The 26,192-nt window shown below is 37.3% G+C and overlaps 1 protein-coding gene across 6 annotated transcripts in view; it reads right to left on the bottom strand.

Annotated features, from left to right (window-relative positions):
* Positions 1 to 7: 7 nt before the first annotated feature.
* Positions 8 to 26,192, bottom strand: part of LOC143357263 (uncharacterized) — a 34,300-nt gene continuing 8,115 nt past the window's right edge. For 5 of the 6 annotated variants that reach the window (XM_076793626.1, XM_076793622.1, XM_076793624.1 and 2 more), the window contains exons 2-8: positions 23,596 to 23,950; positions 22,253 to 22,493; positions 20,529 to 20,712; positions 18,265 to 18,465; positions 3,537 to 3,703; positions 3,356 to 3,451; positions 8 to 2,579 (exon numbers count right to left, since the gene is read on the bottom strand). In XM_076793626.1, coding sequence (XP_076649741.1) covers positions 2,172 to 2,579; positions 3,356 to 3,451; positions 3,537 to 3,703; positions 18,265 to 18,465; positions 20,529 to 20,712; positions 22,253 to 22,378 — 1,182 coding nt within the window. In that variant the 5' untranslated portion in view covers positions 22,379 to 22,493; positions 23,596 to 23,950 and the 3' untranslated portion in view covers positions 8 to 2,171. The remainder of the gene's footprint in view (positions 2,580 to 3,355; positions 3,452 to 3,536; positions 3,704 to 18,264; positions 18,466 to 20,528; positions 20,713 to 22,252; positions 22,494 to 23,595; positions 23,951 to 26,192) is intronic. The other variant, XM_076793627.1, reaches the window with a different exon arrangement.

Raw genomic sequence — 26,192 nt, 5'->3', positions numbered from 1 at the left:
TCTCAATGGGTTTTAATACTGAAATGATTTATTTCGCTTTCTCCTGCGTTAAGTTCCATTTCACGTGTATCTAGCGCGCTACGCGTTGCGCGGTTCGTCGATTGTAAAATCTTAAAGCTACGCTTCGTCTTACACGGTTTCTACGTTGAGGTATAAAATCGAAGACGAGTCCTCCCGTCGTGTACGTCAGACACGTTGAAAAAGCTTTCACACACTGGCATACATTCGCGAGACGATCGCATACGCGGGGCCGCCGTGCGCGTCCTTGGAAATGCAAGAAGGATCGTTTTCGGCCGTTTTTTTCGCTCTCCACTGAAACGTGACAGAGATTTTTGGAAACTTCGAGAAGTTTCGAAAAGGATCCTCCTTTCGACCCGCAAAGGCCTCCCGACTACTAATTACAGCTAAAATACTGACGACCCACGTGGAAATTTATTGCACGCGGAATGACCCGTTATCCTTATCGTTCGATCAAGCATTATTTTTTATTATCCTCACGCCAACGCGCTTCAATCGTCCTTCCCGGCATATCCTATTCTTTACAGAGATTTACTAAAATCTGACGGTGATAAGCAGACTGCGGCTTTTTATGCAAAATTTTAGTGAAATAGAAATTTATTTTCTTTCTTAATATGTGTAATAGACGTAACAGTATTTTGAAATTCTGCTAATCTTTTTGCTGTTTCAAATGACACCTCATTTTTGTCATAAATGCATAAATTCCGCTGTCTAATAAAAATTGTCTGTATCATCCGCAAGAAACGGGAACCAATTCATACTTTCTTCAAATATTTTCGATTACCTTAACGGGTAAATTCTGTTAATCTTTTAAACATCACCCACCTATTTTTATCATACGATGAATTACTAGAAAAGAGAAACCAGTCTCGCAAGAAAATCGACTTAAATTAAATACCTTCTCACGCGAAAGAGTTTCTTTTTCTCTCCTTGGTACGATACTTCTACAAATTGCCCACGATCACGTCGATGAAACAATAAAAGAAAAAAACTAGCGGATGCATAAACCCCAAAACCGAAGTGCATTGCACCGTTAAATGCAATAACGGTCGATCGAGATATTTTCGCCACCTAATTAGTAATACATGCGTCATTTGCGATACAATAAATATTCAGAACACATTCCGACAATTAATCGTTAATCTTTAACTTCCTAATGTCTATAAAAAAAATTCTATACCTATTCTCATCATTCGCTCTATTTCTCACTCACCACTTTTTACAAGTTGCTAGTCTAATCCACAACGTGCAAATCATTTTAGATTCTTGGTCCAAGCGGGACCATGTGTACGAGACTAGTTCACGCATACTTCAGCATTCTATTTTACGTTCATTGATTTATTGTCGTTCGGGCGATCTAAAACGGTGTAAAAATGTTTGCAAAATTTTTTTGCAACGATCCTAGCGCTGTTCTGTCGTTTTTCTTAAATATTTGAACACACCTCTGTTATTTATGATCAAAGAGAAAGAGCCGCAGAAAAATGTTTCTTTCCCTGACAATTTTACCAAGTTCAAAATAAAATACCAACGCGTTCTTAAATTCTTCAAATTCTTCCCTGGTTTCATATTTCGTCTGCCCATTTTTGTATTAAATCCATAAGAAAATATGTTCTTTTTAAAAAGGCTATCCCTTTTTTCTCGAATAATTTTAATGGGTCACGAAATATCATCATTCTTACCGTCCTTCATAACTGCCTGCTTTAAAAAGGGCTAATAAAAGGAATAAAATAACATTAAAAATGTTAAATCGCTACCGCATTAAATCACTGCCGACATTTAATTTGTTTCTTCGTAAGCCCATCTGGTCCCAAAACGATTAAAAGATTATCACGTGCACAGGAGCATTTTCCATAGAACCATAAATAACTGGAGCATCGATTCCCATTCAAGAACTCTTCGCCTTGCATAAACAATTTCTCTCTTGAATAAAAAAAAAAAAAAACGAAGTCTAGAAACTGTTTCCATCTGTCACACGAAATAGAAAAGTTTATCCACGAACACCATAGAGCTAGAACACTCCATCGTCCGTGAACACTGGAGTCCGAAAACCCTCCCGTCGCCGATGAACGCTGGAGTTAGAACACTCCATCGTCCAAGGTCAACGAAGAATACCGAAGATACGAGGTATCCTGATCGATCTCGGTCGGAAGTTGTCATCGTTCGTTCAGATTCGGATTGTATATCGGTCTGCTGTTGAGGTAGTTGATCCCGGAGTTCTGAGTGGTTCGCACCTGCATGTACTTGGGTCGCTTGTTCCTTGTGCTCCAGTGCAGGTACGTGTACCACCCGGCCACAATGGCGCCGAGCGCGTTGCAGGTGCAAGAGAATATCAGCAAAATGGTCAGAATGCTCTCCACCTCTGGACAGTTCAGGTCCATGTACCTGACCGCCGTTTCAGTGGAGTTGGTCGCATCATAGCGAGGCCTGCACACGCAGGTGGCGTTCAACACGCGTGCAGGGTTGCATTCTAACCCCATCAGCCGCGCCAGGTGCAGCGCAGAGAATACGCAGGCGATGGAACAGGTCGCCGTTGCCAGAGTTGCCAGAAACACGCTGATTACCTGCACAAAGAAAGAGAACGGTTTAACGTGGACGGGGATAGGTGCGCAAAGATTCATTATAGGCACAGGGATATTGAACTTTGGATTATTATTGGACTTTTTGGATTTTTCTTTTGAGAAGAATTAGTTTACTACATGAAGTGAAAAAGAAACTGCTCGTACAAAATTCTAAATTACGGATTGGGTCTGTGAGATTTTCATGAATTGAATTGCTTCTGTTTTCATTCTCCTGAAATTATCTTGGAATTCCTCAATGAATTCTGCTTTAATTAGAATTATTTTTATAATATAATTATGTACTAAAAGCTCTGAGGTTTTTAAGAAAAATGTAAACGAAACATTGACCCCGTATACAGTGTCTACTCGATAATTGTCCAAAGCATTGTTCTGTCCAGGGACAAGTATCGGATACTATATTCTTTGATCTACTGCTGAATGTAGAAAAGGATACTCGGCGGTAGTGGGGATAGTTTTGGGACAATTATAGGCTAGATATTTGGGACATTTATCGAGTAGAGACTGTATTTGGAGGATTACATGCAGCATGCTCCCTTATAAAATGGGAACAGATCCGCATATTGTAAAACCAAGTCTTATATTATTATGAAATGGGAGCAGATATTGTCACAGAGAAGCTATGAATTCTTTGAACACCCTTGCTATATGCTGTAATTTTAAATGACGATATGACGGCTGCGATAATGTTAAACACGTGACAATATGATGATTTAAAAATGTGATCATGTTGGAAAACGTGTTGAACAGAGAGATCATACCTTAGTGGACGAAAGGCAAAATCCAGGACTCATTCCCGGGTACTCCTTCTTGAAGCAGCACAGCAAGCAGATTCCGAAGCTTCCTGAGAGCAGCAGCTGTAAGAGGAAGAGTGGGCGTGCGTGAGAGACGGTCTTGTTTACAGATTTTCTACCAAGAGGGCTTCAGAGACACAATACTAACCGGCATTCCACTCCAATATGGGTTATCAGCGACAGGTAGATGAGGTGCCCAAAGCAGTAGCCACAGAGAGAGTGCTGTGATCGCGATGCCAAGGATCGTCTGGAGCGCTGCCAGGCATCGCCCTAATCGCCAGTGGTAGACCAGCGGTGGCAAAAATTTCTGTGGACCTGAAACAGAATTATTAAAAATTAAATACGAATTTCTTTTGATTGAAAAACATTAACCGTACGATTTTCTTTATAACGATTAGAACTTCTTTATCTTTATCTTTCAGCAGAGAAAAGAAAGGAAAATTTCTATTTTTTATATGGTTAAATATTGATTATAAAAGAATTTTATTTTATCCCAAGATAAATCACATTCACGTTTAGTAAATTTTGTTTGAAATCTTTATCACCAGTCGGACCTGTTGAACGGCAAATGTGGTTAAGAATTAGATTTTGTTAGTTTACGATTAAGATTAGACTAGGAATCAGATTAAGGCACATTTCAGAGTTCCTGTTATCTTTTCTCGGCAAACAATTTCGCCTCATGTGTCTATCTTGAATAGAAACGCTCTCGGAATGAGAAAGAGAGAAAATAATTGCGCTGTCAGTTTTCTGAAATTCATTGGACAGATAACGAGAGAAATTATGCGCGGGCTCTTTGAAACGAGTGGCGGTATCGTAATACGATCTACGGTGATCCTGATTCGTGTGTAAGGACTCCGTTACGCGAAATAACCAGCGCTAACGGCCGCGATAGAATCTCTTGGTTTATTAATTTGCAAAATGAGATTGATCGTGGACAGATTAAACGAAACTTTTGGAGTACCTGTGTAATACATTGAATTAATATTTGGAACAAGATTCAACCAATTTCTATTTTTGCATCCCGGTTACTCTGACCCGTTTATAAAACTGCCATAAAAATCGTAGATCAAGTTTTGAGAAACCGTTGTCAAGGAAAAGCTTGAATCCTCAAATCTGTAATAGTCCTGATCAGAAAAACATTTTTCCTATATTTTTCCAAGCGAATCAATTTGTAGCATATTCGACCAAAAACGTGTCCTCAGTTATTCACCTGCTACGTCATGCAAAAGTATCGTAGAAAAAAATGAACAATTGTGTGCGAAAGTAGAGGCCACAAGCTTTAAAATGAGTCCGAATTTATTATTGTACTATATTTTTTAACCAAGTTATAGTTTAAACAGTGACGATTTCTCGTAAAACGGAAATGTAGTATTTAAAAACATTTTGTGTCCGCTGTAAAACTGTACGAATTCATTATCGAATGTGAGAAACGAATATGGTAGCGGTCAGAGTGTTGAACAAGCGAGAACTTCTCTGGTTTTCGAACGATTGACCGAGATTGAGAGCAATTCGCGTGCGCGTGCATCGGCGGTTGTTCTCCCATGCGAACGGGTTTGCGGTGGAAATCCTATCGACTGTATGATCGCCATAAATCGCCGGGATCATTGTATCTATTAACCGTCCGCATCGGGCCGGCATCAACAATGCCATAAATTATTAGACATGCCGAGAGGCAATCCGTGTTCCGACAAGCCCCGTCAGTACATTGACATTTTCTCCCCCCGGAGCCGGACCGGCTACACACGATTCTTTTTATACCGCGTCATGTACGAGATGCTATCTCTCTTGTGTTTCTCGCGGTTTGCGACACACATTTTCCCATAGGCGAACCGACGATTAACGGGTCGATATACGCGACGGATTCCGAGAAACGAATGTAGGGCCGAAAGAAAGGAGAGTTTCCGAACGAAACACGGTCGTCTCGCGCTGTCCCTCCTTACAAGGTATCTGAACCGGACGATCGAACGTCGTGCCGTCCTTGCCATATCGAACTGTCAGGAAACTCGCCCACTAGGGTCGTTTACACAAGATTTGCAACGGTTGTTCCCCCCGATACCTCCGGGCAAACGGAAAAAAATGGCGACGTCAACGATCGCCCACCTAGCCACGCTAGAAACGCGATAACAACAATCTGGACACCGACATTCATTAACCCTTCACCCCTTGCACTGCAATTTTCTTTGCGTCTGCAGCGATTATAATTTGTTTGTCGTTTACAGTTTCAAAATTTATCTGCTTGTCTACATTTATTTTAACGCTTACATGTTGACATCACAGGCGCAGAATTTTTATTTCGATGTAAAAGAAAGTGTTTGCAGTATATATGTATGTTCGAAATATCTAGCCGATAAAAGTCCAAGAACTATCCCCACTGCCGCGGGGATTTTTAAGAATTTTTCTCAGAATAACTATTGTATGGAACTAGGCCTTTTTGGGATGTAAACAGATAGTTTAGAAGTGGAAAAGCTTTTAACCCATTTACATCGAATGAAAAATAATTCCTTTACTTAATTCCTCTTTTATTATATTTAAATAGAAAAAGCAAAATAGGATCTTACGTTTCAGTAATTTGTACATATTTGTTGTACAGATGGTTATGTATGTACGTACTATTGATATTAACGGCAGATCAATTTTGTTGCACAGGAAAATAGCACGCATATATCCAATAATGATGCAATTGGATTAACACATTGCACTCCGACTAATTTTTTAATTTCGATCCCGACAACTACTAATCATTTAAAGTGTTCTATTTATCACGTTACATACTGGCGATTAGTTCATAATTATTAAGTCTATGGCTAATGAATTTTTAATAGATCCTTCAACAGTAATAGCAATTTCGATTATGAACCTGCAAGTCACTCCTAGTAACGCGTCATCTAATAATTTCGATTGAAATTATAATGTAAAAGAAGTTTTCTAAGCTTTTTTTTTGTACAGAAAAATTATTGAAAATCCTATTAACCTTTTAACTAATGAAGATTTAACTCGCCATGCGCGCTTGTCGCTATCGTTCGGAAACTGTTCATTTTCTTCTGAATTGGACGGATATATTTTTCGGTAAAAAGAAATTAATATTATAAAATATAATGTGTATTTAAACTGGCAATTTAAAAATGTCGAGTCACACATGACAGAGTTGCTGTGCAAAGGGTTGAAGCTCATATGTGTTAAACAATAGTGGATATTAGGAGAAAAATCATTGTTAAATGCTGATAATTCTTAAGAATTAATAAAAAAAACATAAGAATATCGATACACGTACGATTTATCAAAACTATTAAAAAGAGAAATCAATTTTTGTCCAAACAATTTTTATGTGTGAGAGTTAAATGAAAATGTACTTTTTTTAATAATTTCAATTAGTCGAAAATCGGATAACAGCGTTCTTAAATTTTTGTAACGTCCTTCCACAGTTTTGTATTTCGCCTATTCACTTTTGTCATAAATGCATAAAGATTCGCAGTCTACTGATAAGTAATAAATAAAAAGATAGTAGCATAAACAGGCATGCTTACTATGAATGTATACCTACACAAAACCAATTCACAACTTTTAAACCTCTTCCATCCCTCGTATCGATTTTCCATATCATTTACTATTTAAAAAAAAATAGTGCGTCCTAAACAGAGCTTGATTTATTATCCATGCAACTAATGTTATTGTAATCTTGCCTCATTATCACAAGAAAGAGTATGTACAAATTAAAATATTTATCTTCACATCCCATTGATTCGTCACTACCGTAATGATTTAACACCAAGGAACAAATTAAATTTTGAAAACAAGGAAAATCAAGGATGAGAGGTCAAATTGTAAATTCAAGGGTAAGAATCGTGTAAATTCAAGACAGAAAAAGTAACTCGAACTCTCTCGAAAAAATACTCGACTCCAAACACCAAGGATGGATAAAAAAAAAAAAATAAAAACAATGGACTATTACAGTTTGTGTTCGTAACGCCAACTTTTCCTGTTCACGCATTCGAGTCTGGCGTAGGCTGAATTCCCAGAAGGACGTTGGGAAAGGCCGACCGTCCAGCAGGGGAAATAATCCACAGGAATAATTCCTTGTGGCTTAAGATTGCAGTCGAGAGGTTGTCAGAGAAAGAGAGAGAGAGAGAGAGACAGATCAGTCTTCTCACCGAGAGAAATAATGATCACGAACGATCTCTCTCTCTCTTCACGTGGAACAGTAACGAACCCCTCTCGTAAAACCTTCGGCCGGTGGATAATGACTGCGCGAAACTGACAACGAGCAGATGCGAAAATTATGATTTCAATGAGACTCTGCAGGATCGTGGAACGTACCGGAGCTGTACCGGGAACCAATTTTTTCATTCGGAACTTGGTTCGAAGGGGTGAAATCACTCTAGTCGTTGAACTGTGAGCCGTTCATTGTGAGGAAATCACAAAGAGATCGGCGCGGGGACTGGCGGAGACTTCGATGCTCGCATAAGCGGGAACTCTGCGACCCTTGTGGTCAGTCGTGGTGCGTTCAGGCGAGCGCGTTTCGTTCATGCGTCTCAGATTTATTTTATGTTGAACGATTCAATGTCCAGTGGAGACTTTGTACTGCTTTAATCATTGTGTGAAAGACGTAAGTGACTTTTTGAAGAACCGTGGGTAAACTTTAATTTCTAAATAGAATCTAATATTCCAAAGTTTTCAACTAACGTATCTTATATTACAATTGAGGAACATAATACTGATATTGTTCACCTTTTAATGTCTACAGCAATTTTTTAACCGAAAAAATGGTACACTCACTGTAAACAGAATACAGTGTCTACTCGATATATGTCCACAACACGGGTCTACCCAGAGATATATATCAGCTAGAAGATACTATTCTTTGATACACTGCCGAACGTAGAAAAGGACAGCGAAGTTTCTCGGCCCCTCACGGGTTATACCCCGTGGCAGTGGGGATAGTTGTGGGACTTTTATCGGCGAGATATTTGGGACATATATCGAATAAAGTCTGTAATTTAGATAACATTAGAGATAATTGCATAAAAATTACAGTATGTTGTCTTAAAATATAGTCGAACATGTATGGAAAATTTTGAAACACTCGACCAATAGTAACCTAACCATTTTTGATCTCATGAATTGTCTGAAATTGACGACTTTAACGTGGGAATACCTGCTCACCTGTGAGAATACCCCGTCAAGAGAGAAATAGGGGATGAAGAGGCGTGGAGAAACGAGGTTTCTCGAGAACTCTGCCGTACCTGCGAAGCGTCCTGGACCAATTTGCAATAGTAATGCGGTCATTGTGACGCCGCTGCGGATAGAATTTCAAATTTCAATGGTTCCATTGTATCGCGACGCGACGGCGAGAGTCCGAGAGTTCGGCGGTCGAGGGCTTGCAGATTGCACTCGGCGTCGGGGCGCATAGCGCTCGCTCCCTTTTCAAGGGAATTCTTTCACTTTCGCCGGATATTACGCGACAGGGACGGCATATTAATGACGGGAGATCGTCGACTGGCGAGTGCGAGAAGGAAATATGAAGTTTACGACGACGGGGGCCGCAAGAACGTCGTCGCATTTCTCGTTCGAGGCGGTGCTGCAATCGATACGAGTCTCGTTTGAGCGAGGATAGCATACCAAACGAGCTCTAACTGTACCGAGAGAGGCCACACCGAGAATAGGGATGGAGAAGAATTGATCTATTCGGGGCTTCTCGCCTCTCATATAACGATACGGATCTAAGAACGGGTTCGGGCCCTGCGACTCTTCCCGGTAGGACACTTCAAAAACACCTTTCTTGCAACCGATAGTTTTCAAAACACACCGTTAGCGAGACGATAAGTGTTTTTTAAATTATTTTTAACGGAGCTGGAATAGAGGACAATTTAAAAATTATTTCTAGGCGGCTGAGAATTGAAACAGGAAGGGTGATATCAACCCTTAACCCTTTGCAGTATATCTAAACCGAAATAGAATTCTATTTTGCTGCTCTTAATGTAGAGTGAAGAGCATATACTATAAATATAAATTTTCTTATTCTAATCTAGGAAATTATGAACTACAAGGAAATTCTAATCACTGCAACTGCAAAATAAATCATAGTGCAAGGGGTTAACACGGCTATTATGTTGCAAAAGTTTGCTTAATCTGCAAAACAACACTGAATAATTCCATCAATTTATTTATTTAGTTTTGGGGAAAGTATCTTTGTGTCGTAACAGACTAACTGATTACAAATCAACTTTCTGTACAACTTAAAATTTATTTTTGTTCCTTTGGAGAAAATATTCTTATGATTTGTAGAGCGAACTGTTAAAAATGAATTCTCTCCAGACTGCATAAAATGGTCGACAATTTTACAGTTTTTAATTTGAATTTTACAGAATATTAGAATCAGGATTCTTATGAATACTAATGCGATTGACACTGGGTAAATAATGTTATGTTTCTTCCAGTGTGTATCACAAAATTCGAATATAAAATGGACTGAAGCGCGAGATTATCTTGTTACTGCAAAACAATAGGCTACCAACAAAAAAAAAAAAAAAATAGCTCTAACAACCTTCAACAAATAAAATAGATGCTTAATCTAGAATTTTTTAGTCTCCCCTGTTTAATTATTGTCACAGATATTCCGTGACCTCGAGGATGAGCATAGCTCTTTCTAAGCAGCCATGTGAGTGACAAGTGAGTGTCACAAAGGGGTCGAACGTATCAGATATGCAGAGTATTCAGTCTAACTCATTAAATATTTATCCGTACTATGTGGGCAACGTGAAGCAAGAATAAGCAATTTGAAAATGCTTCTTTCTCGTAACAGTACACTAGAACCGATTTTTTTTCCTCGTGGTAAATCTTGATTCCAACGTATATCCCCCGTACGTCAGTTTCTATTTCTAGACGAATCGACGGACTACACGTGGAAAAAATAAACTGCGTGGGCGTACATCGATAAAATTTTTCGTCGCGGGAAATAGAGTCTACTGTAGAGGGCTTGACCTCGAAAATGGCGAATCTGGTGGTATTCAATTTCAATATTTACAAAGTTTAAAGGTTCAACTGCGAGATTCAAGTTAATATTAAAATCTTGATGTTGTAAGAATGTATTCTAAGAAAGAGAACTTGAGAATGATGAATAATTCCTGAACCTTGGGTTTCTAGTGACCCGGTCTTCGTCACGCTGCGTTTCTAATGTGTGAACTGAGGCTACGCGATACACGTGTACTATAACACAATTGAAGAGCTTAGTGGATGTGAAATGACATTTTTTAAATAAATTCAGATTTATGAGAGGAAGAAAAAATGAAAAAAATTGTTACTTAACATTTTCGTTCACTAAGCTCTAGGCATAACGACAATACAATAAATCGAGTGACGATTCCTTCGATAAATAAATGTTTTTTTATTGTCTGTTTGCATAAAAAGCTATTCTGAATTTTGTAGTGTTTGTTACTCAAAAACGAAACTTTCGAGAGTTCTTTAGTCTAATACTTTAAAATCGCTTCCGCACGCTCCAATTTCATTTGTAGCTTTATGATGTAGCTTTGGTAAAGATGATTTTTCTTTCAGGAAAAATTGAATGTTTCAAAAGATTTTCTACGAACGTTTGATCGTGATTTCGCGATCTCCGTTTCGAAATCGTCATTGAATCCGTCACGAGTGAAGGGTGAATGCACAGCGTCGACATCCGAGGCGGTAAAGGATTTTCAAGGGATCGGAAGTATAGTGGGCGACAGCAATTCTCTACAATGCGGTTGCACAATTACCGTGTTGTTTCTTCTTACGCAAGTCGCACGCTCCGTCATTATTCATGTATCGAGGCCAGCAGATAATAAAAAACCTATCACCCTGCACATTTCCACATTTGGGTTACATGGTTCGCCAGTGCTTACAACAAGAGCATGATCGATTTTGTGGATTCCGCGACAAATTCCTTTTTTTCATGTCGCCATTGGTCAATAGCAGTATTAACCTGGCTTGGACATGATCGAAATAAATTATTTGAAAAATAATCCTTAAGATAAGATCTTATTTGGCCACATGCCATTTGAAATAATCATATGTTAGTTTATTTGAACAGCCAAATAACTTTTTAAAAATTATTTCACTATTTGAACTTCAAATGAAATTCAAATAATATTTCATCTTTGATTTGATCAAATAATTCGGACTTCCAAAAATTCTATTTATTTCGTGTACTTAAAGAACAATTCTAAAAGCGAATGCAACTAAACATTAATCATTAAACCACAAAAATTGGCATATGTAAATTTAATAATTAATTTAGTTACTTCAATAACACCTCTTCTTGAGGTGAAATTATTTATTATTTTATTTGAAATTAATTGAAAATAATGTATTTGATCTAAACTTCAAATGAAAATAAATTTTTATTTTTATGACAATAAAGTTATTTAAAATAATTAATTATTTCAAATGATTATTCGTTATCTTATCTCCAATAAACTGTGCCCAACCCTGGTATAAAGAAATGTTAATTAACAGTGTTAAAAAATGACTGCCAACGGTGAACAAAACATGCGCAAATAATTTAATTAACTTATATAGTCATTTTCGAGGGAAATGTCTTTATAATTTTTCAAACGAAAGATTGAAACGATTTATTCCATTGTAAGCAATTTAATAAATGAATACTTTTCAACTATGCTTCGTCACGTATATTTTAACTCTTCTTAAACAGAAGGCTGAGTCCGGATGAAACTTTAAAACTTAAAAAATTAGATCTGAATAAGATTTTCAGAATTTTATCAAACTTCGGTGGAATTTAGAAAATTAAGATATTTTTAAAGAATACATCAGAACACATACCAAAAATGAAATCTTAAATTGTGAAATATTGCACTCATTTTGTCAGAAGTAATCTTGACGTCCAAAATTTCAGAATCGATGATACAATTTCGTTAAGTAAAATTTATTGTGACAGAATTTGAACAGGAACTCGTGTGTTTCGTGTTTCAAGGTGAAACGAGAAACTTTTCGCGAAACCAGCATGACGATGCACAATAACAACTGCAACCGTACTCCTTTTGAAAGCGAATACGACTCCGGTGTAATAACTAGTTACATAAACTGAACTTGGCCAATTGTGATCGTGCAAGGTCCGTAATGTTCGGAGAAATTTCTTTCGGAATTCAGGAAAATGATTTCGAACATTTGCGAGCGCGCAGCAACGTCGACCACCATTCATTAAATATTATGATTAAAATACGCAGAGAAATTTAATTATCGTAACAAGTAATCCATCAAACGGACCAATCAATACGGACCAACGAGGACACGACAAAAGCAGACCACTGTAGCCGCGTCCTGATTGGTTCGTGTTTTTCGATAACTCCTTAACAAAGCCGCGGAGAACATTTTCTCAACGGTAAAAGTTTCTTCAAATGACCTCAGGAATTACCATTTTCAAGGAAATACAGCAATTTGGGACAGTATAAAATAGAAATCTACATCAATTACGGAAAGCAGGAAGAAAATAAAAATTAACTTCTACCCCTAAAAATCGTGGTAAGTAAAAAATAACAGAAGAATCTTTAAGTTCTCTGGTGTTTGTACTGTTTTCTGTTTCTTCTACTGACTTTTCTTGTAAATTTTTATAAACCGTTAGTTGCAAAAACACAGCCTGTTTATAAACTATGAAAATATTAATACTCGAAACGTCTTTGTGTTTTTAGATTACTTTCGACAGTGTTTCGTTACGAAGATTTTTTAAGATAATCGAAACGAGAACAGATTGCGCTCGAAAATGCTCACACGATATATTTCCGGCTTACTACTTCCGCTGTTCGGAGAGAACCATGTGTAACCACTTTAAGCCGAGAACGGTGGCCAGCGGACCAAGAAGCGTGCAAATCCTGCGGCTACCTGGCTACCGTGAGACGATTTTAATCGCGAACGCAGTGAATTTCTACTAATAAATAACTCGCAGATCGTTATGCATTTATGGCATTTGCTTTGTAGAACGCCAGAAAACGTTTACTCTAACAAGCGCTAATGACTAGGCTGCGGAATCTCGTGAATTAATTCCATCTAAACGTTGTTCGAAGAACGTGAAATCAAGATTTCATGCAATTTCATACAGTGTCGTTTCTATTTTAATCTATAGGCTACACGAATAAAAAAAAAAGTACGATCCTGATACTACTTAATCGAAAATCGTATCAAGACTTTTGCAACTGAAACTCAGGCAATCTGCATGCAACAATATTTATTGTAAGAATTAATAAAGATTTAATCTAACAATGTTATATTGTCCCGAACACTTAGACTGTAAGTCTTTAATTTTAATTTCACTAAAGTTAAGTATACTAACGAGTATTCGTTAAAGACATAACAATTCCCGATTACTGTAGGACAACCGCGTATTTACCGTGACTCAGGCTGTTTGTATCAGTGCACCTATCGCGGGTTAGTTCGCGTTAGTCATCGTGTACCGAGCAAGCTCAAAAACATCTTCGTTTGATTCGTCGAAACGTATACGGTTGGTTACGCGAAAATAAATCATCTAAAATATTTTATCGCGTGAAGCGAGAATATTTTATTTAATTCTTTGCAAATAACGCTAGAAGAAGAAGCACCTTCGTACGTTCCTCAAGGTGAAAAAGTTCACCCATTTACCTTTTTCACAAATTGCAAAACGATTGATCGTTTTATTGTCTGTTTTGCCAGATGTATTTTTTTAAAACACTAACTGTACCACGCCTGGATAAATAAGCGGTTTCGCAGTTTTTTAAAATAGTTATTGAAATTATGGAAATATTTTCACTGGAAATCATTAAATAAATTTCTTCATGCAAGCATTTGTTGTTATAAAAATTGTGAAAAATATAAATACATTCAGTCCTGTAATTTTTATAAAGCGACGTATACATTTCGTGTTCGGTACGGTTAGTGTCAAAATGTGACGCTGTAATACATGAAGCATAATTTGTAGATTTAAAACAAAAATGAGTGTTATAAACAGTTTTATGCATTTGTAAAGAGCGTGTGAGGGTTAAAACGGAACTTCAAAGGTAAATTGGGAATTTTAAAAAAAAAACCCGAGAATTGTGCAGTAAAAGGTGACAAAAATTTTGAAATTTTCGTGGTCGGAATGTGAAAAGACTGTTCAACGTGAAGCTTGAGCCGCCATCGCGCCGTGAAATTGCGAGAGAACGTCGAAGTAATGGCCACCGATCATTGAGGAGACCCCAAGAAAAATTGACCTGTTCTGGGCCGGTGGCATTCCGACGAACACTGATTACTTGCCACGACACCTGCCCACCGATGCACTTTCAGCCCGTCCTTGGAGAGAAAGTCAATGATACCATTGATCCTGTCGATCGATCGATTTTTCTCGCGTCGTTAAAACAATTGAAAACGACCTCCCTTGACTGGTTCGAGTGACAAAATTTCCCCTCCACTAATTAAATACGTTTAACCCTTTGCACTCGAATCTATTTTAATTCCAAAACGAAACATTTCTTCCCTCCTACAATATTGCCCTTCTATATATATATTTTTCATGTTATAAATACGAAAATGGTTCAATTTACTCGTACAATACCGAAATGTTTAGTACTTTATTAACCCTTAACACTCGAATGGCGACTGTAAGGCGCCACTAAAAATTGCTGTATCATTATTCAAAATATTTTTTACATGATTAAATTGGTTTGTATTTAATAAATTACTAAACATTTCAGTATTGTACGAGTAAATTGCACCGTTTTTGTATGTATAACATGAAAAAAATATATATAGAGGGGAAATATTCTAGGTCGGAAGAAATGTTTGGTTTTTGAGATAAAATAGCTTCGAGTGCAAAGAGTTAAATACAAACAAATTTAATAATGTGAAAAATATTTTGAATAATGATACAGCAATTTTTAGTGCAATTCTTGGAACCAAACACAAAAACGGAATTCCTTCAGAAATCGCAAAACTAACTGCCATGTAATTGACGTTCAAAATTTGGAAATGCTTCGGGAATCGGAATCTTTCAATCAAAATTAAATTTCACCGAAAGACAAATGCTAGAGATTATAAATTCTACAGAAATTTTCTGTGCAATAATTTTTTTATTCAAATAGAAGTACTGAAGTAATTGTGAAATTCATTTTCCGAGTCAATTATCTTTCTTCGTGACGATTCAGCTACGCATTTGAACTGATTCTTGTCTTTTGGGTTTCAAATGACCCTGCGTCAAGCTACGTTTCCTTTAGATTAATGACAATGAGATAACGTTATACATATCTACATATACTGTAATACAATCCCACTACGTATCTCGCGGATTTATAAATAGACTGTTTTCCGCACATTTCTTCAATCTTGTCCACATTGTCGAGTAACAAAGTTGCTTTTCTCTTGACAACTTTTATGTGTGCAAATTAATTCGTAGCCCTTTCTTCGTAAACTTTTCAATCATTTACAAACAACTGCAATACTCTAAAAAAATCTACGTCGGTAAGAGTCACGAATTAATTTATACACCTAATAAATGCATCAAGTCATCCTATAAATAATGCGAATTTTCATGGATGTTTTTAGAAGAAAATTGATAAATTGATAGATTTATGTAAATAAGTTGTACTAAATTATAAAGGTAATTATACAGAAAATTAATGGTTGAGATTATGTCTTCATATCTCACTTTTCGAAAGCATTAAAAAACAATTTACATTGTTGATGGATAGGCCTAATATTTTATATGTAGTTATACTTAGATAAATTGATATAAATAGGCTGTACTAAATTGTAAAAGAAAATATTTCGAAAATTAATGATTTAGATTATGCGTTTATATCTTACTTTGCGAAAACACTGGAAAAAAATTCTCATTGTTTACGGAATGGCCTAACATTTCGTAAGTATTCCTAAAATAAAACGACGAAATTCTCAAGAACATTGAAAAAACCAGGAACACGTGCATAGTTGAAATTCGATTTCGAAACGTTCCGCGAATCGCAATTTTTCGATCGAACCCGTGTTCAACGTTGTGGAACAGGGAAAACAAAAATCAGATCGAACTATTCAGATCGTCGTGTGCACGACTATGAATTATTGATACCACGTGGAGAGCAATCCGTTTTCCTGTTCTCGTGAATGTTTATTGCACCGTGAAAGGCCGTACCGTGACATTCGAGCTTCGGTGACGTATTTGTTCCGATCTCTGATTTCGTTAATCAACAACCATCGCGCGTCTACATTATCCAACGCGAACCGAGAAAAAAGGAAATCCTACGGTCGCGTTGGAATCGGATGCCCCCGGTATAAACAACCATTTTTTCCGCAGCTGTTTTTCTTGCTCGAGAAACGCGTACTTAGGCAATTTTATTGGTAATCAACGTAATCGATGCATATCATTATTGCTAGTAACCTCGAATTAATTTCTTTTCCCTTTTCTGACCGATTGACCAGAAATACTAATCATTAAAAAAAAGCAAAATAATAATAATTTATCTATTATAGCATTAAATGAAGGGTCGGAGAAATACAGTGGACTCTATTGGAACAACAACATATCTCAGAAACGCGCGTTCGCTTGTTTCACCATTTAAACTTGGATTTTTGCAATGAAATGTGGTATGGCAGAAAAGAAAGTCATGATTCATAATTAAATTCAGATTTTATACATTCGTAGCATACCTGATCTTCTAAAATTGCATACATTTCAAAGCTTGGTCAAATTTATTGCACTTTCCATTTTTATGGAGTATATCATTCTCGCTTTCGTTCCGGTTTCTTTAAATTACGAAAATTTCAGATTTGCAGCACAATAATAATGCGATATAAAATCTTTTTCTGTTAAAGATGAAATGTTTTTGCAGACAGGCGTAGGGTGAAGGGGGCGTAGGGTGAATTACTGTGCTAATATTACACTTATTTTTAAAGCGTAATGAATATTAAAAAAGAGATATCAAATTTCTTTTTAAATATTCATTATGCTTTAAAAGTAAGTATAATTAATATAGGCACAGTAATTGGTACCCCCTATAGTAATTGGATCCCTCACCCTATATCCTAGGAATTTATGAATTAATTTTTTAAATGTTTACGAAGATGGAAATCTATTATGTCACGAATATCGCTTTCTTAGTACAGAAACCACACACACACACACACACGAGTTCCAGAAAGCTGTTACTCAAGCCTTCGAAGAACTTCTTTCGGACTGCCTAATCCAATTCTAATACCTTCAATAAAAGTTTCCAAAGCTCCTAGAGATAACTTTGAAAGCCCTTAGCGGCCACTGGCTCAAGCTAATCCAGGGTCTTTCATTTTTCTGAAGTTGGTCGACGAAACAGCTTAAAAAAAGAGATCGCGCGAACTGTTGCGTGAGATCCGTGTATCGGTGCGAGTCGATGACTAATCAATATCAAATCTAATAATCCTAACATCTCATACATCGATAGGCGTAGAAGTCAGATGTTCCAATCGATTATGTTCAAGCATTGCAATTGCAAACCTGTTCAATTTCAGATCCTTTTCTTTTACACCACCGTGTATACGGGGTGTCTCATTTTAACATCCCAGGGAAAATATCTCAAAAAATATGAATGATAGGAAAAGATGTTTCAGATAGAAGCTGTATGGTTCCTCGGGGTACACGTTAAGTATTCATTCTAACTTGAGATGACCTTGAAAAGGCCAATAAAAGTTAACTTTGAATTTTTAGATTGGAACCCATATTTTGTATTATGCACTATTATTGCTGGCCTCGAGACGTTCTCGAAACACTACTTGAACGTACTTTTGGCACAAGCCGTTCCCGAGCTTTAGCTCTCGAAGTTGATAGGCCTGGGAATTTAAAATGGTACACGCCGTATACAAGAAATGGACGAACGCCTTTGTCTCGCAAACGCGGTCAGATAAAACGAAATGCATTCACTTACGCTGACCGGTCCGATGCAACACGATCATCCTGCTGTGCCTGAGGGAATTTCTTGTGGGTGTGTGCCGACCAGCGATCTGCGAGGCTGCCAAATTAACGGGAACCGTGGTTGACAAGCAATTCGCCATTGACGGTGCCCGACCAAGTTCCTTGTCCTTCTCGGGCCGATAGATCCTGCCGATGTTCCCCGTCGATACTGCACCTGTCACGGTAAACAGGTGTCGACCGTCATTAACCGGATCTCCCGTCGCAAACCTGACCGTTCAATAATTGTTTATGACCATTGTCGGTTTTCACAAGGGCAGACTGCAGACCGGTGACCATTCCGATCATTTCGGGTTTATAACGCGTGGGCAATAGCAATGGGATAATTATTTGATTCAATGTTTTGCAATAACGCGTGGAAGTTTTTTGGGACCATCAGAAATTAAATATATTTTTGCTGGCTTATTCGAGGGGCACGATTTTGGATGAACATTTACATTCTCTTTCAAAAAATGATGAGATAAAGAAAAATAGATAGAAAATTGTGCATTTTATGCATTTATGACACAAATAAGTAGTCGAATGTAAAAGAAAGAACATTTGAATTCGCTAAAGTTATTCGAAAAAGAAATTACTGATGTGTATGTAGCTTCTATATCTTGCAATTAAAGCAGACAATTTTTATGTTGCACAAAAATCCGCAGTCTAATGATGACAAATTTGTCAACTTTACGAGTAATGGAAGTCTCATTTTGAATACTACAGTAAATCTCTTTTTTCTCTGTAAGTCATTCTCAATAAATTACTAAATGAACGATAGAAGAAAAATATTTATTGTGTGCTACCTTCGCAAAAATTAATCTTAAAAAATTAACTCTGTGAATACAAAAATTGTCGTTTAACTGCGCAACTATTAATGGTAGCTGTTTCATTAAAAGCAATAGAAGAGTATTTTGAAAAATATGTTTAGGAAGACCTCTTGTAGTACGGTTCTTTTACCCAGCAGTGATTATTAAAGATCAGAAAAATGTCCAAGGATATTCACAAAAAGAACATAGAATTTTATTCCCGTTCAAAGGAAATTAATAACATACTTGACTGAATATTCTTACGGTTAGGCATTATGTTGATAATGTTGATTATGTTGATATAAAAAGTGCTACTGACTCCACTATCCAAGGGTTGAAAGTATGCAGAATTGAGAAAGTGACAACATTATTTCTGGGTAGACGCAACACGTTTCGACCAGTGTTTGATTTCGCAGTTCGCATCGCGGAACGGGGCAAAGGAAAAATATATACAGTCGTCGTCGAAATTTTCAGCTCGGTTCTGTTGTGCTAAGATGTTCGCGGGAATCGAGCAGAGCGCGCGCACGAACAAAATGAAATTCGAGAAAGTCCGCTTGAAAACGCCGGGGCTCTGGTGCAGCGACGACCGAATTTCACTCGCGACCGTTCTATTTTCAGCGGGACAAACTTTCCTAGGATAGTGGCACCTCCAATTTTGTTCCGCGCCGACAATGTCTTTTCTTCGATGCGATCGACGATACCAGACCAATTAAAAAAAAAATAGTCTCGACCGCAAGTCCGATGTCGAAAGTAAATTCGCAAAAGTTGATCGCAATCAACAGTTGAAGGTAAGTATGAGAATGACAAAAACGGAAGAAGATACTGGCTACAAACTGTTTGGTCTTATAAGAAAAATTCATGAATGTTGATTGTAATCGACATAAAAAAAAAATAAGAAGATGAATTTAAAAACAGATATTGTCTGCAGACAGTTTGGTGTCAAAAGTAAATTCGAGTCAACGTAAGACGAACATGTAGAAGATGAAAACGAATTTTTAAAGAATGACGCTGGCTTGCATAGAATGTGCATTGTAAACAACTTCTCATCAAGAATAAGATTAGAAAACGAAGAGCTAGTCGAGAGCGCACCTAGAAAATAGTCTGTGAGTTTAATGTATTTATAGCAGACGCGTCTGTCTGATATTTGCTGAACTCAAATATTTAATAAGGTCCAACTAGGCTTTTGGCAATTGGTTCATGGGATGTAAACGGTTAAAAACGGTGAAAATTACAGTTTGTCGCGATTTGTTTTATTCGATTATTCAGCGAAATTACCATTTCTAATCGTTTCTTATATAAATAATATTACATAAATTATAATGCAAAATTGTATGAGGCGGAATAAGGGAATCCTCACCCGAGACGCAAGACGATATAATAAATAACAAATGAAATAAAAATATATTAAACGGATGATTATTTTTTAAATTACCTGTTACTTTGACGCTGTGGACCTTCGACACATTTCCGGCGCTGACTGCGCTGCTCACTCTGTTGTTATTATTGTTATTGTTGTTAGTCGCAGCCATCGACGTGCTGATATTGTTGTCACGAACCTGGTTCAAATTGTCGGCGCTTAAAGCGGAAGTCACGCAAGGTGCCACCATCGGCACGTCCTGTATGCAGAAAAATGCACCGATCACTTTAAATGGATCATGGTTAATGACTCTGGCCTTAAAATAGCGGATCATTTATCTGTACATAGTAACTACTCGGTGTACCAAATAGTTGTCTCCAAAAAGTTTCTCTGAAGCTATTCGGTTGGAACGAAAATTCGCAACCTTTTCAAATAAAAATTTCACAGATCAAATTCATAGACTTATTTGATAAGAAATTTTCCATACTGTTCTATTACTTGTTGCCATATTTAAGGTAACTTATCACATTATTGAATAAACCTACGAATAAATATATTAAATTGTATCTTTGAATTTTAACTTGAAAATGCTACGAACTTTTGTTCCAACCCAACAGTTATATTACAATCGAAAGAAATAATATGTTCTTAAATTATTTCTCGAAGAAGCAAAATGATTACAGCACGTTACAGATTTTCTACGACGAATCAACCAAAGTAATTAATTCTCGTATTGCGTTATGTCGACATAAATTGTACTTTGCCGCGCATGTTTATGAAATGACACACAACACGTGAATGCGGATAACGATTATTATGCTACTCGACGATGGCGAAGTTTATAAAACAAACCGTAGCGTTTATGGTGTCAACGGATTTGCATGTGTGCAAATTCTGGTTATATATTGTGTTTGTCGTGACAAACATGTTCTTACTTTGAGATATAATGCGTATAGGAGTATAATACACACTAAAAATATTACAAATTTAGTATGTATACTAAAATAAGAACATTTACTCTAAAAGTAAATATTAAAACTCTAATTGTAAGTTAAGAATATAGCAATATTTTCTTAGTATAGAATATTATAATATAAATTTGTAGTCCCATTTTAAAAACGCCGTTGGCTTCAAAATAATATTGTTTCAGAAAAATATTGTTTAACACATCTTACCCCTCTTTCAACCAAATCATACTTTCACTAATATTTTTCTTTTACTATTCAAAATAAAAGAGATAATAAACGCTCAAGTTGGAGACACCTTCTTCATACTGGTTTAACACACTACTTAGCAAACTAATCACAGAACACCCGGTATACAAAAAGATATCCTGAATATTTAACCCTTGCACTCTAACAGCGACTCTAAAGTCTCTTTAAAAATTATTATGTCACAATTCGGAACAATGTTCACATTACTATATTGATTTATATCAAATAAATTGTTAAAAATTCAAGTGTAACAAATGCGTTAAATTCTACTTTTTTATGTATAAAATTTGACGTAAGAGTTGACGTTATCCATACCTTCAAATAATATGTACTCGGTTGAATTTGAAAACTTGAGTGAAAAGATCTTCGAGTGCAAATGTTTAATATTCGTCATCGCGATTAGTAACATTAAAACAAACGATTGTACAGAAACTGGAGCAAATTTATTGAAACAAAGCGTTCAAGTTGACCATACCTTCGCACAGTATGTTTTTCGCACACCGATTGACACGTGATTCGTAACACCGACTTGTTGATAAGACACGCAAGTAAACAGTAACACGTGGCACAGAAGCACTTGCTCACCTTAAAATTGTCATAAAAGCTAACAGGACGGCTCCTTGGCGCGTACTGAATCTCCTCGTCCGGTTGCATCGTGCTACCACCGTACGTCGACGAGCCTAAGGGCTGCGCGCGCACCTCGCCCGGCATCCTGCGCTTCTTCCGTCTTCCGTCTTCCTTCTTCCACTTCCGGCGTGGCGGTTGCGGTTCCACAAGGTGATCGCGGCCTGATTCTTTCCGCGTTCACCTCAAGGTCGCCATTGTTCTGTCAACATTACATTTTTATCTCTTTCGAACCCTTTTTCCCACCATTTTTAACACTACAACGCTACCGGTACACTAAGCCGTTCACAAGCCAAATCGATTAACTACCTTCTCGGTTTTTTGATATTTTACTACCAAATCACTCGATTGATATTCAACTTCTTCCATTTTGAATAATCTTTCTTAGCAGTTACGCTTTCTAACACTGATTGATAAAAATTGAAAAATCTTGTAACCTTTTAACTGGATAGGGCAAGGGCCCCAGTTGCTGTGGGGATACCAATAGCTGTATTAATTATACTTATTTTTAAAGCATAATGAATATTAAAAAAGAGAAATATAACATATATCCTAATGATGAAAATTTAATATAATAAAATCCAAATGTCGTACAATTTTGACATTATAGTAATATACAGTTGAATAAATAAGCTTACGGAGGGTAATGTTGTACGACAGGAAAATTAATGTTGCAGAAAGTTGTACAACATTATAGATTATAGGTCGAGTCATAAGTAATTTCCGTTTCTGGGAACGAATTGTAGTGATGCACTTATCATTCTAGTGATTCATGCATGGGCACGTAAGCTACCTGATGGACTGCGGATTATTGCGCAAATTTCCATCTTAATGGATTATGAGATTAATATTTAGGGAACTTTCTATTATTCTATATATACCTCTCAGAAATTCATTCATTTTATGATTTCACTGTGAACCAGCAGATCGTGTTTCATTTGTAAAGTCTACTGTTAAATAAATCAATCTTATAAAACAAACACGACGGAATCGAACGTTTTGCATTATTTAAAAAAAGGAAACGAGTGAATTTCCGTCTCGTATAGGGGCCAATAGGAAGCCGGATTAAGGGGAAGTTAGGGGTGTTAGGGTGGAATCTCGATCTGGAGACACATGCAACGTTGCCCCCAAAAAAAGTCGTGGTTTATTGTCGGCCGATTTGTTTATGTGAGAAGTAAAATTCATTGACCGTATGGGCAGTACAGCTGATTGACAATGCCCTGGATATTAAACAACGTCTGGAAACTTCCAACATTTTTTTTAAAGGAGCATCCTGTAGATAATTAGGTGCATGTCCTGTTTACCTGTGTTCTCGCGTCATATCAAGATTCAAGCCAGAGAAACTACGCGAGGCGAGATCGCTGTTCGACCGCAAATCTTCAACTTCCCGGAAGCGCACCTGTGTCTAGAGCAATGTGACTCACTCGCTGCCCCTGAAAATGATGGTGTCTCCGAGCGCGTGACTTCGCAGTCGGCAGGGAAATTTCTCTTAATCTCGTACGACACGTCGTATGTCACGCATCGGACTTTCCGTTGACCCAGGAGGAGAGAAACACACCCGGTGGATCCTGGATGATCTCAACGGTTCCCGATTTCTCCACTGCGCGGTGGTACACGTGGCCGGTCACGTGCGACCGTCATCCGTCACCCCGTAAACCTCTGAAAAATAGAGCGGTATCGTCAACATGGGAATACACCGTGTCATTTCTCGATTGAACCGATTTGTATCAATTACACCGACGCGCCGTATCGACGGTGCATCGAATCGGTTCGTGCATCATTCAGAGCGCTTCGGGAATTCGGAGCTTTCCAGTTAATCTGAAATCGTTATGACCTGCCGATAGGGGAAGTGCATCGCGTTTGAAATTTTTAGCGGGATCTGCCTCTAGGAAAAAATATTGAAACGAGTGGATTTTTCGGCATTCATAGCTTGTAAGAAATGTGGAAATAGAATAGAGTGCGGAGTTCTAAGGGGATTGTCAGTAACCAAAATTATGTCAATAACCAAAATTTTCAAAGAGGAATTGAAAGTGGATTAGATGAGGACTGCGGATTTTTAAGTGAAATAAAAATTGTCTGAATTGATTGCAAGATACAGGAAGCTATTAGATATTTAGTTATTTTTTTCAGCAATTTTAACGTATGGAAAGTTCTATAAGATTTTGTTTTTACTGTTTTGTGTCCAATCTACTCACTTTTGTTATAAATCTCTCGTGTGATAATTGTTGAATGTGTGTCGATGTGACTGTTTGAAGATTTATATAAATTTTTATTATCCCACTACGTTCTTTGCAACCAATTTGAACAATACATCATATGCATTAGCTCAGTTGTTGCATTCCTGAAGTCCATTTTCAAAGTTCAATTAAGTTTCAATAGTTTGAAACGGGTTTAGCTTATTTTTTATCTGTCGAAAATGTTACCGTAAAAATTAAAATTTTACTGGATTCCACTTCTGTTGAAACGGGTCTATAGGAATGTGAAATTGTACAAACAACCGCAGCCTAATTATTGTTCATATACTGGGCGTGGAGAATAGTTTCTTTAATACTAATGGGAAATGCAGTAACATTTGCGCGAATGAATATGTTTCTTCACGAAGCACCTATAAAGTACGAAGATCGAACAATTCGAGGAAGTGTTTAATTATCCTCGGACGTCGAGGAAATTTCCCGACAATCTCCATCGTCATCTTCCTCATTCGTTGTATCAGAGGTGTTGAAATGCTTTATCGTGTAACTTTCGTAATCCTAACAAATTGGCAAAACACTGCAGTATTACATATTTCTTCAAATTCGAAATGTTTACTCATTCTTTCTGCAGTCGTGTTCATGATTTGCTGAGGATGCAATTTAAATGGACTTTAAGCGTCATTTTGTCAATATTTAGGTCAACGATAGTTTTGACATCTTGCATTAAAAATTGATTGCTAGACTACGGATCTTTATGCATGTTACGATGTTCGTATCGAATTTTAAGAAAAGTAAAACAAGGAAAAGTCGTTTTTCATTGTCCAAACGATCCCCTGTGGTGAAAATGAAATAAAAATTATTCATTTTTATCAATACACACGGTTTGTCGTATTCGAAAAATTCAGATACATGTGCCATAAACGCAATTTGAATTTGAAGACGTGAAATATTGCAGTGTTCGCCAGTTTGTTTAAATGTGGCAGAAATTCTTGACACAACTCGGGTCGGAAGCGACCCAGCAATCGCTGGTCCAGCAAACAAACATTTCGTGTGTTTCGTAAGCCAGGTGCGTTTCAATCCGGGACTCGTTGCTCCAGAAACGAATATCTGGGCGTTACGAAGCGGCGTTTCGCAATAATTTCAGAAAGCGAGTGCAAAACGAACACGGATCATGCAAGTACGGAGGAAGTCACGTGGGGAATCGAGTTCACTTTTACACGTTTACTGCGGCGTAGAAAGTGTTGCCAGTGGTACGGCGCACTTGAATTCGTAGCGAGAAAGCAATTTAGAGAACGCGGGCGCACACACGCGCAGACGGAGCGGAGCAAAAAGACGGAAGTGGCTTGCGCCCGTGTATGTTTATGTCGTGGTATGTTAATTTATCCGGTAACTCGGTCGACTTTTTATCGACAGGATGTTACGATAATATGCCTGCCCGTGAATTCCCATGGAGCACCAGTGCGTTTTATCTTCCGCTGCAGAGAGAGCGTTTCCGTCGTTCATTTTCGATATCCGATTCACGAAAAATTGCCTACAATTAAACTGTGATCATTTCCTAAAAAACAATCGTTCGATAACAAATTCGCGCTCACTCCAAAGCTAGAAACCTCTAGTTTCATAACAATCCATCGTTCATTTTATTCTAAGAATTTTTTCATGATATAGCGCACGAGAAACTGGGAGACGCGAATTTTCTCGAAAATGGTATA

This window comes from Halictus rubicundus, chromosome 9 (genome assembly GCF_050948215.1).
Source record: "Halictus rubicundus isolate RS-2024b chromosome 9, iyHalRubi1_principal, whole genome shotgun sequence".
In the NCBI taxonomy this organism is placed as follows: Eukaryota; Metazoa; Arthropoda; class Insecta; order Hymenoptera; family Halictidae; genus Halictus; species Halictus rubicundus.
Note: the sequence above shows the minus strand (reverse complement) of the source record. Positions and strands in the feature narration are given on the sequence as shown.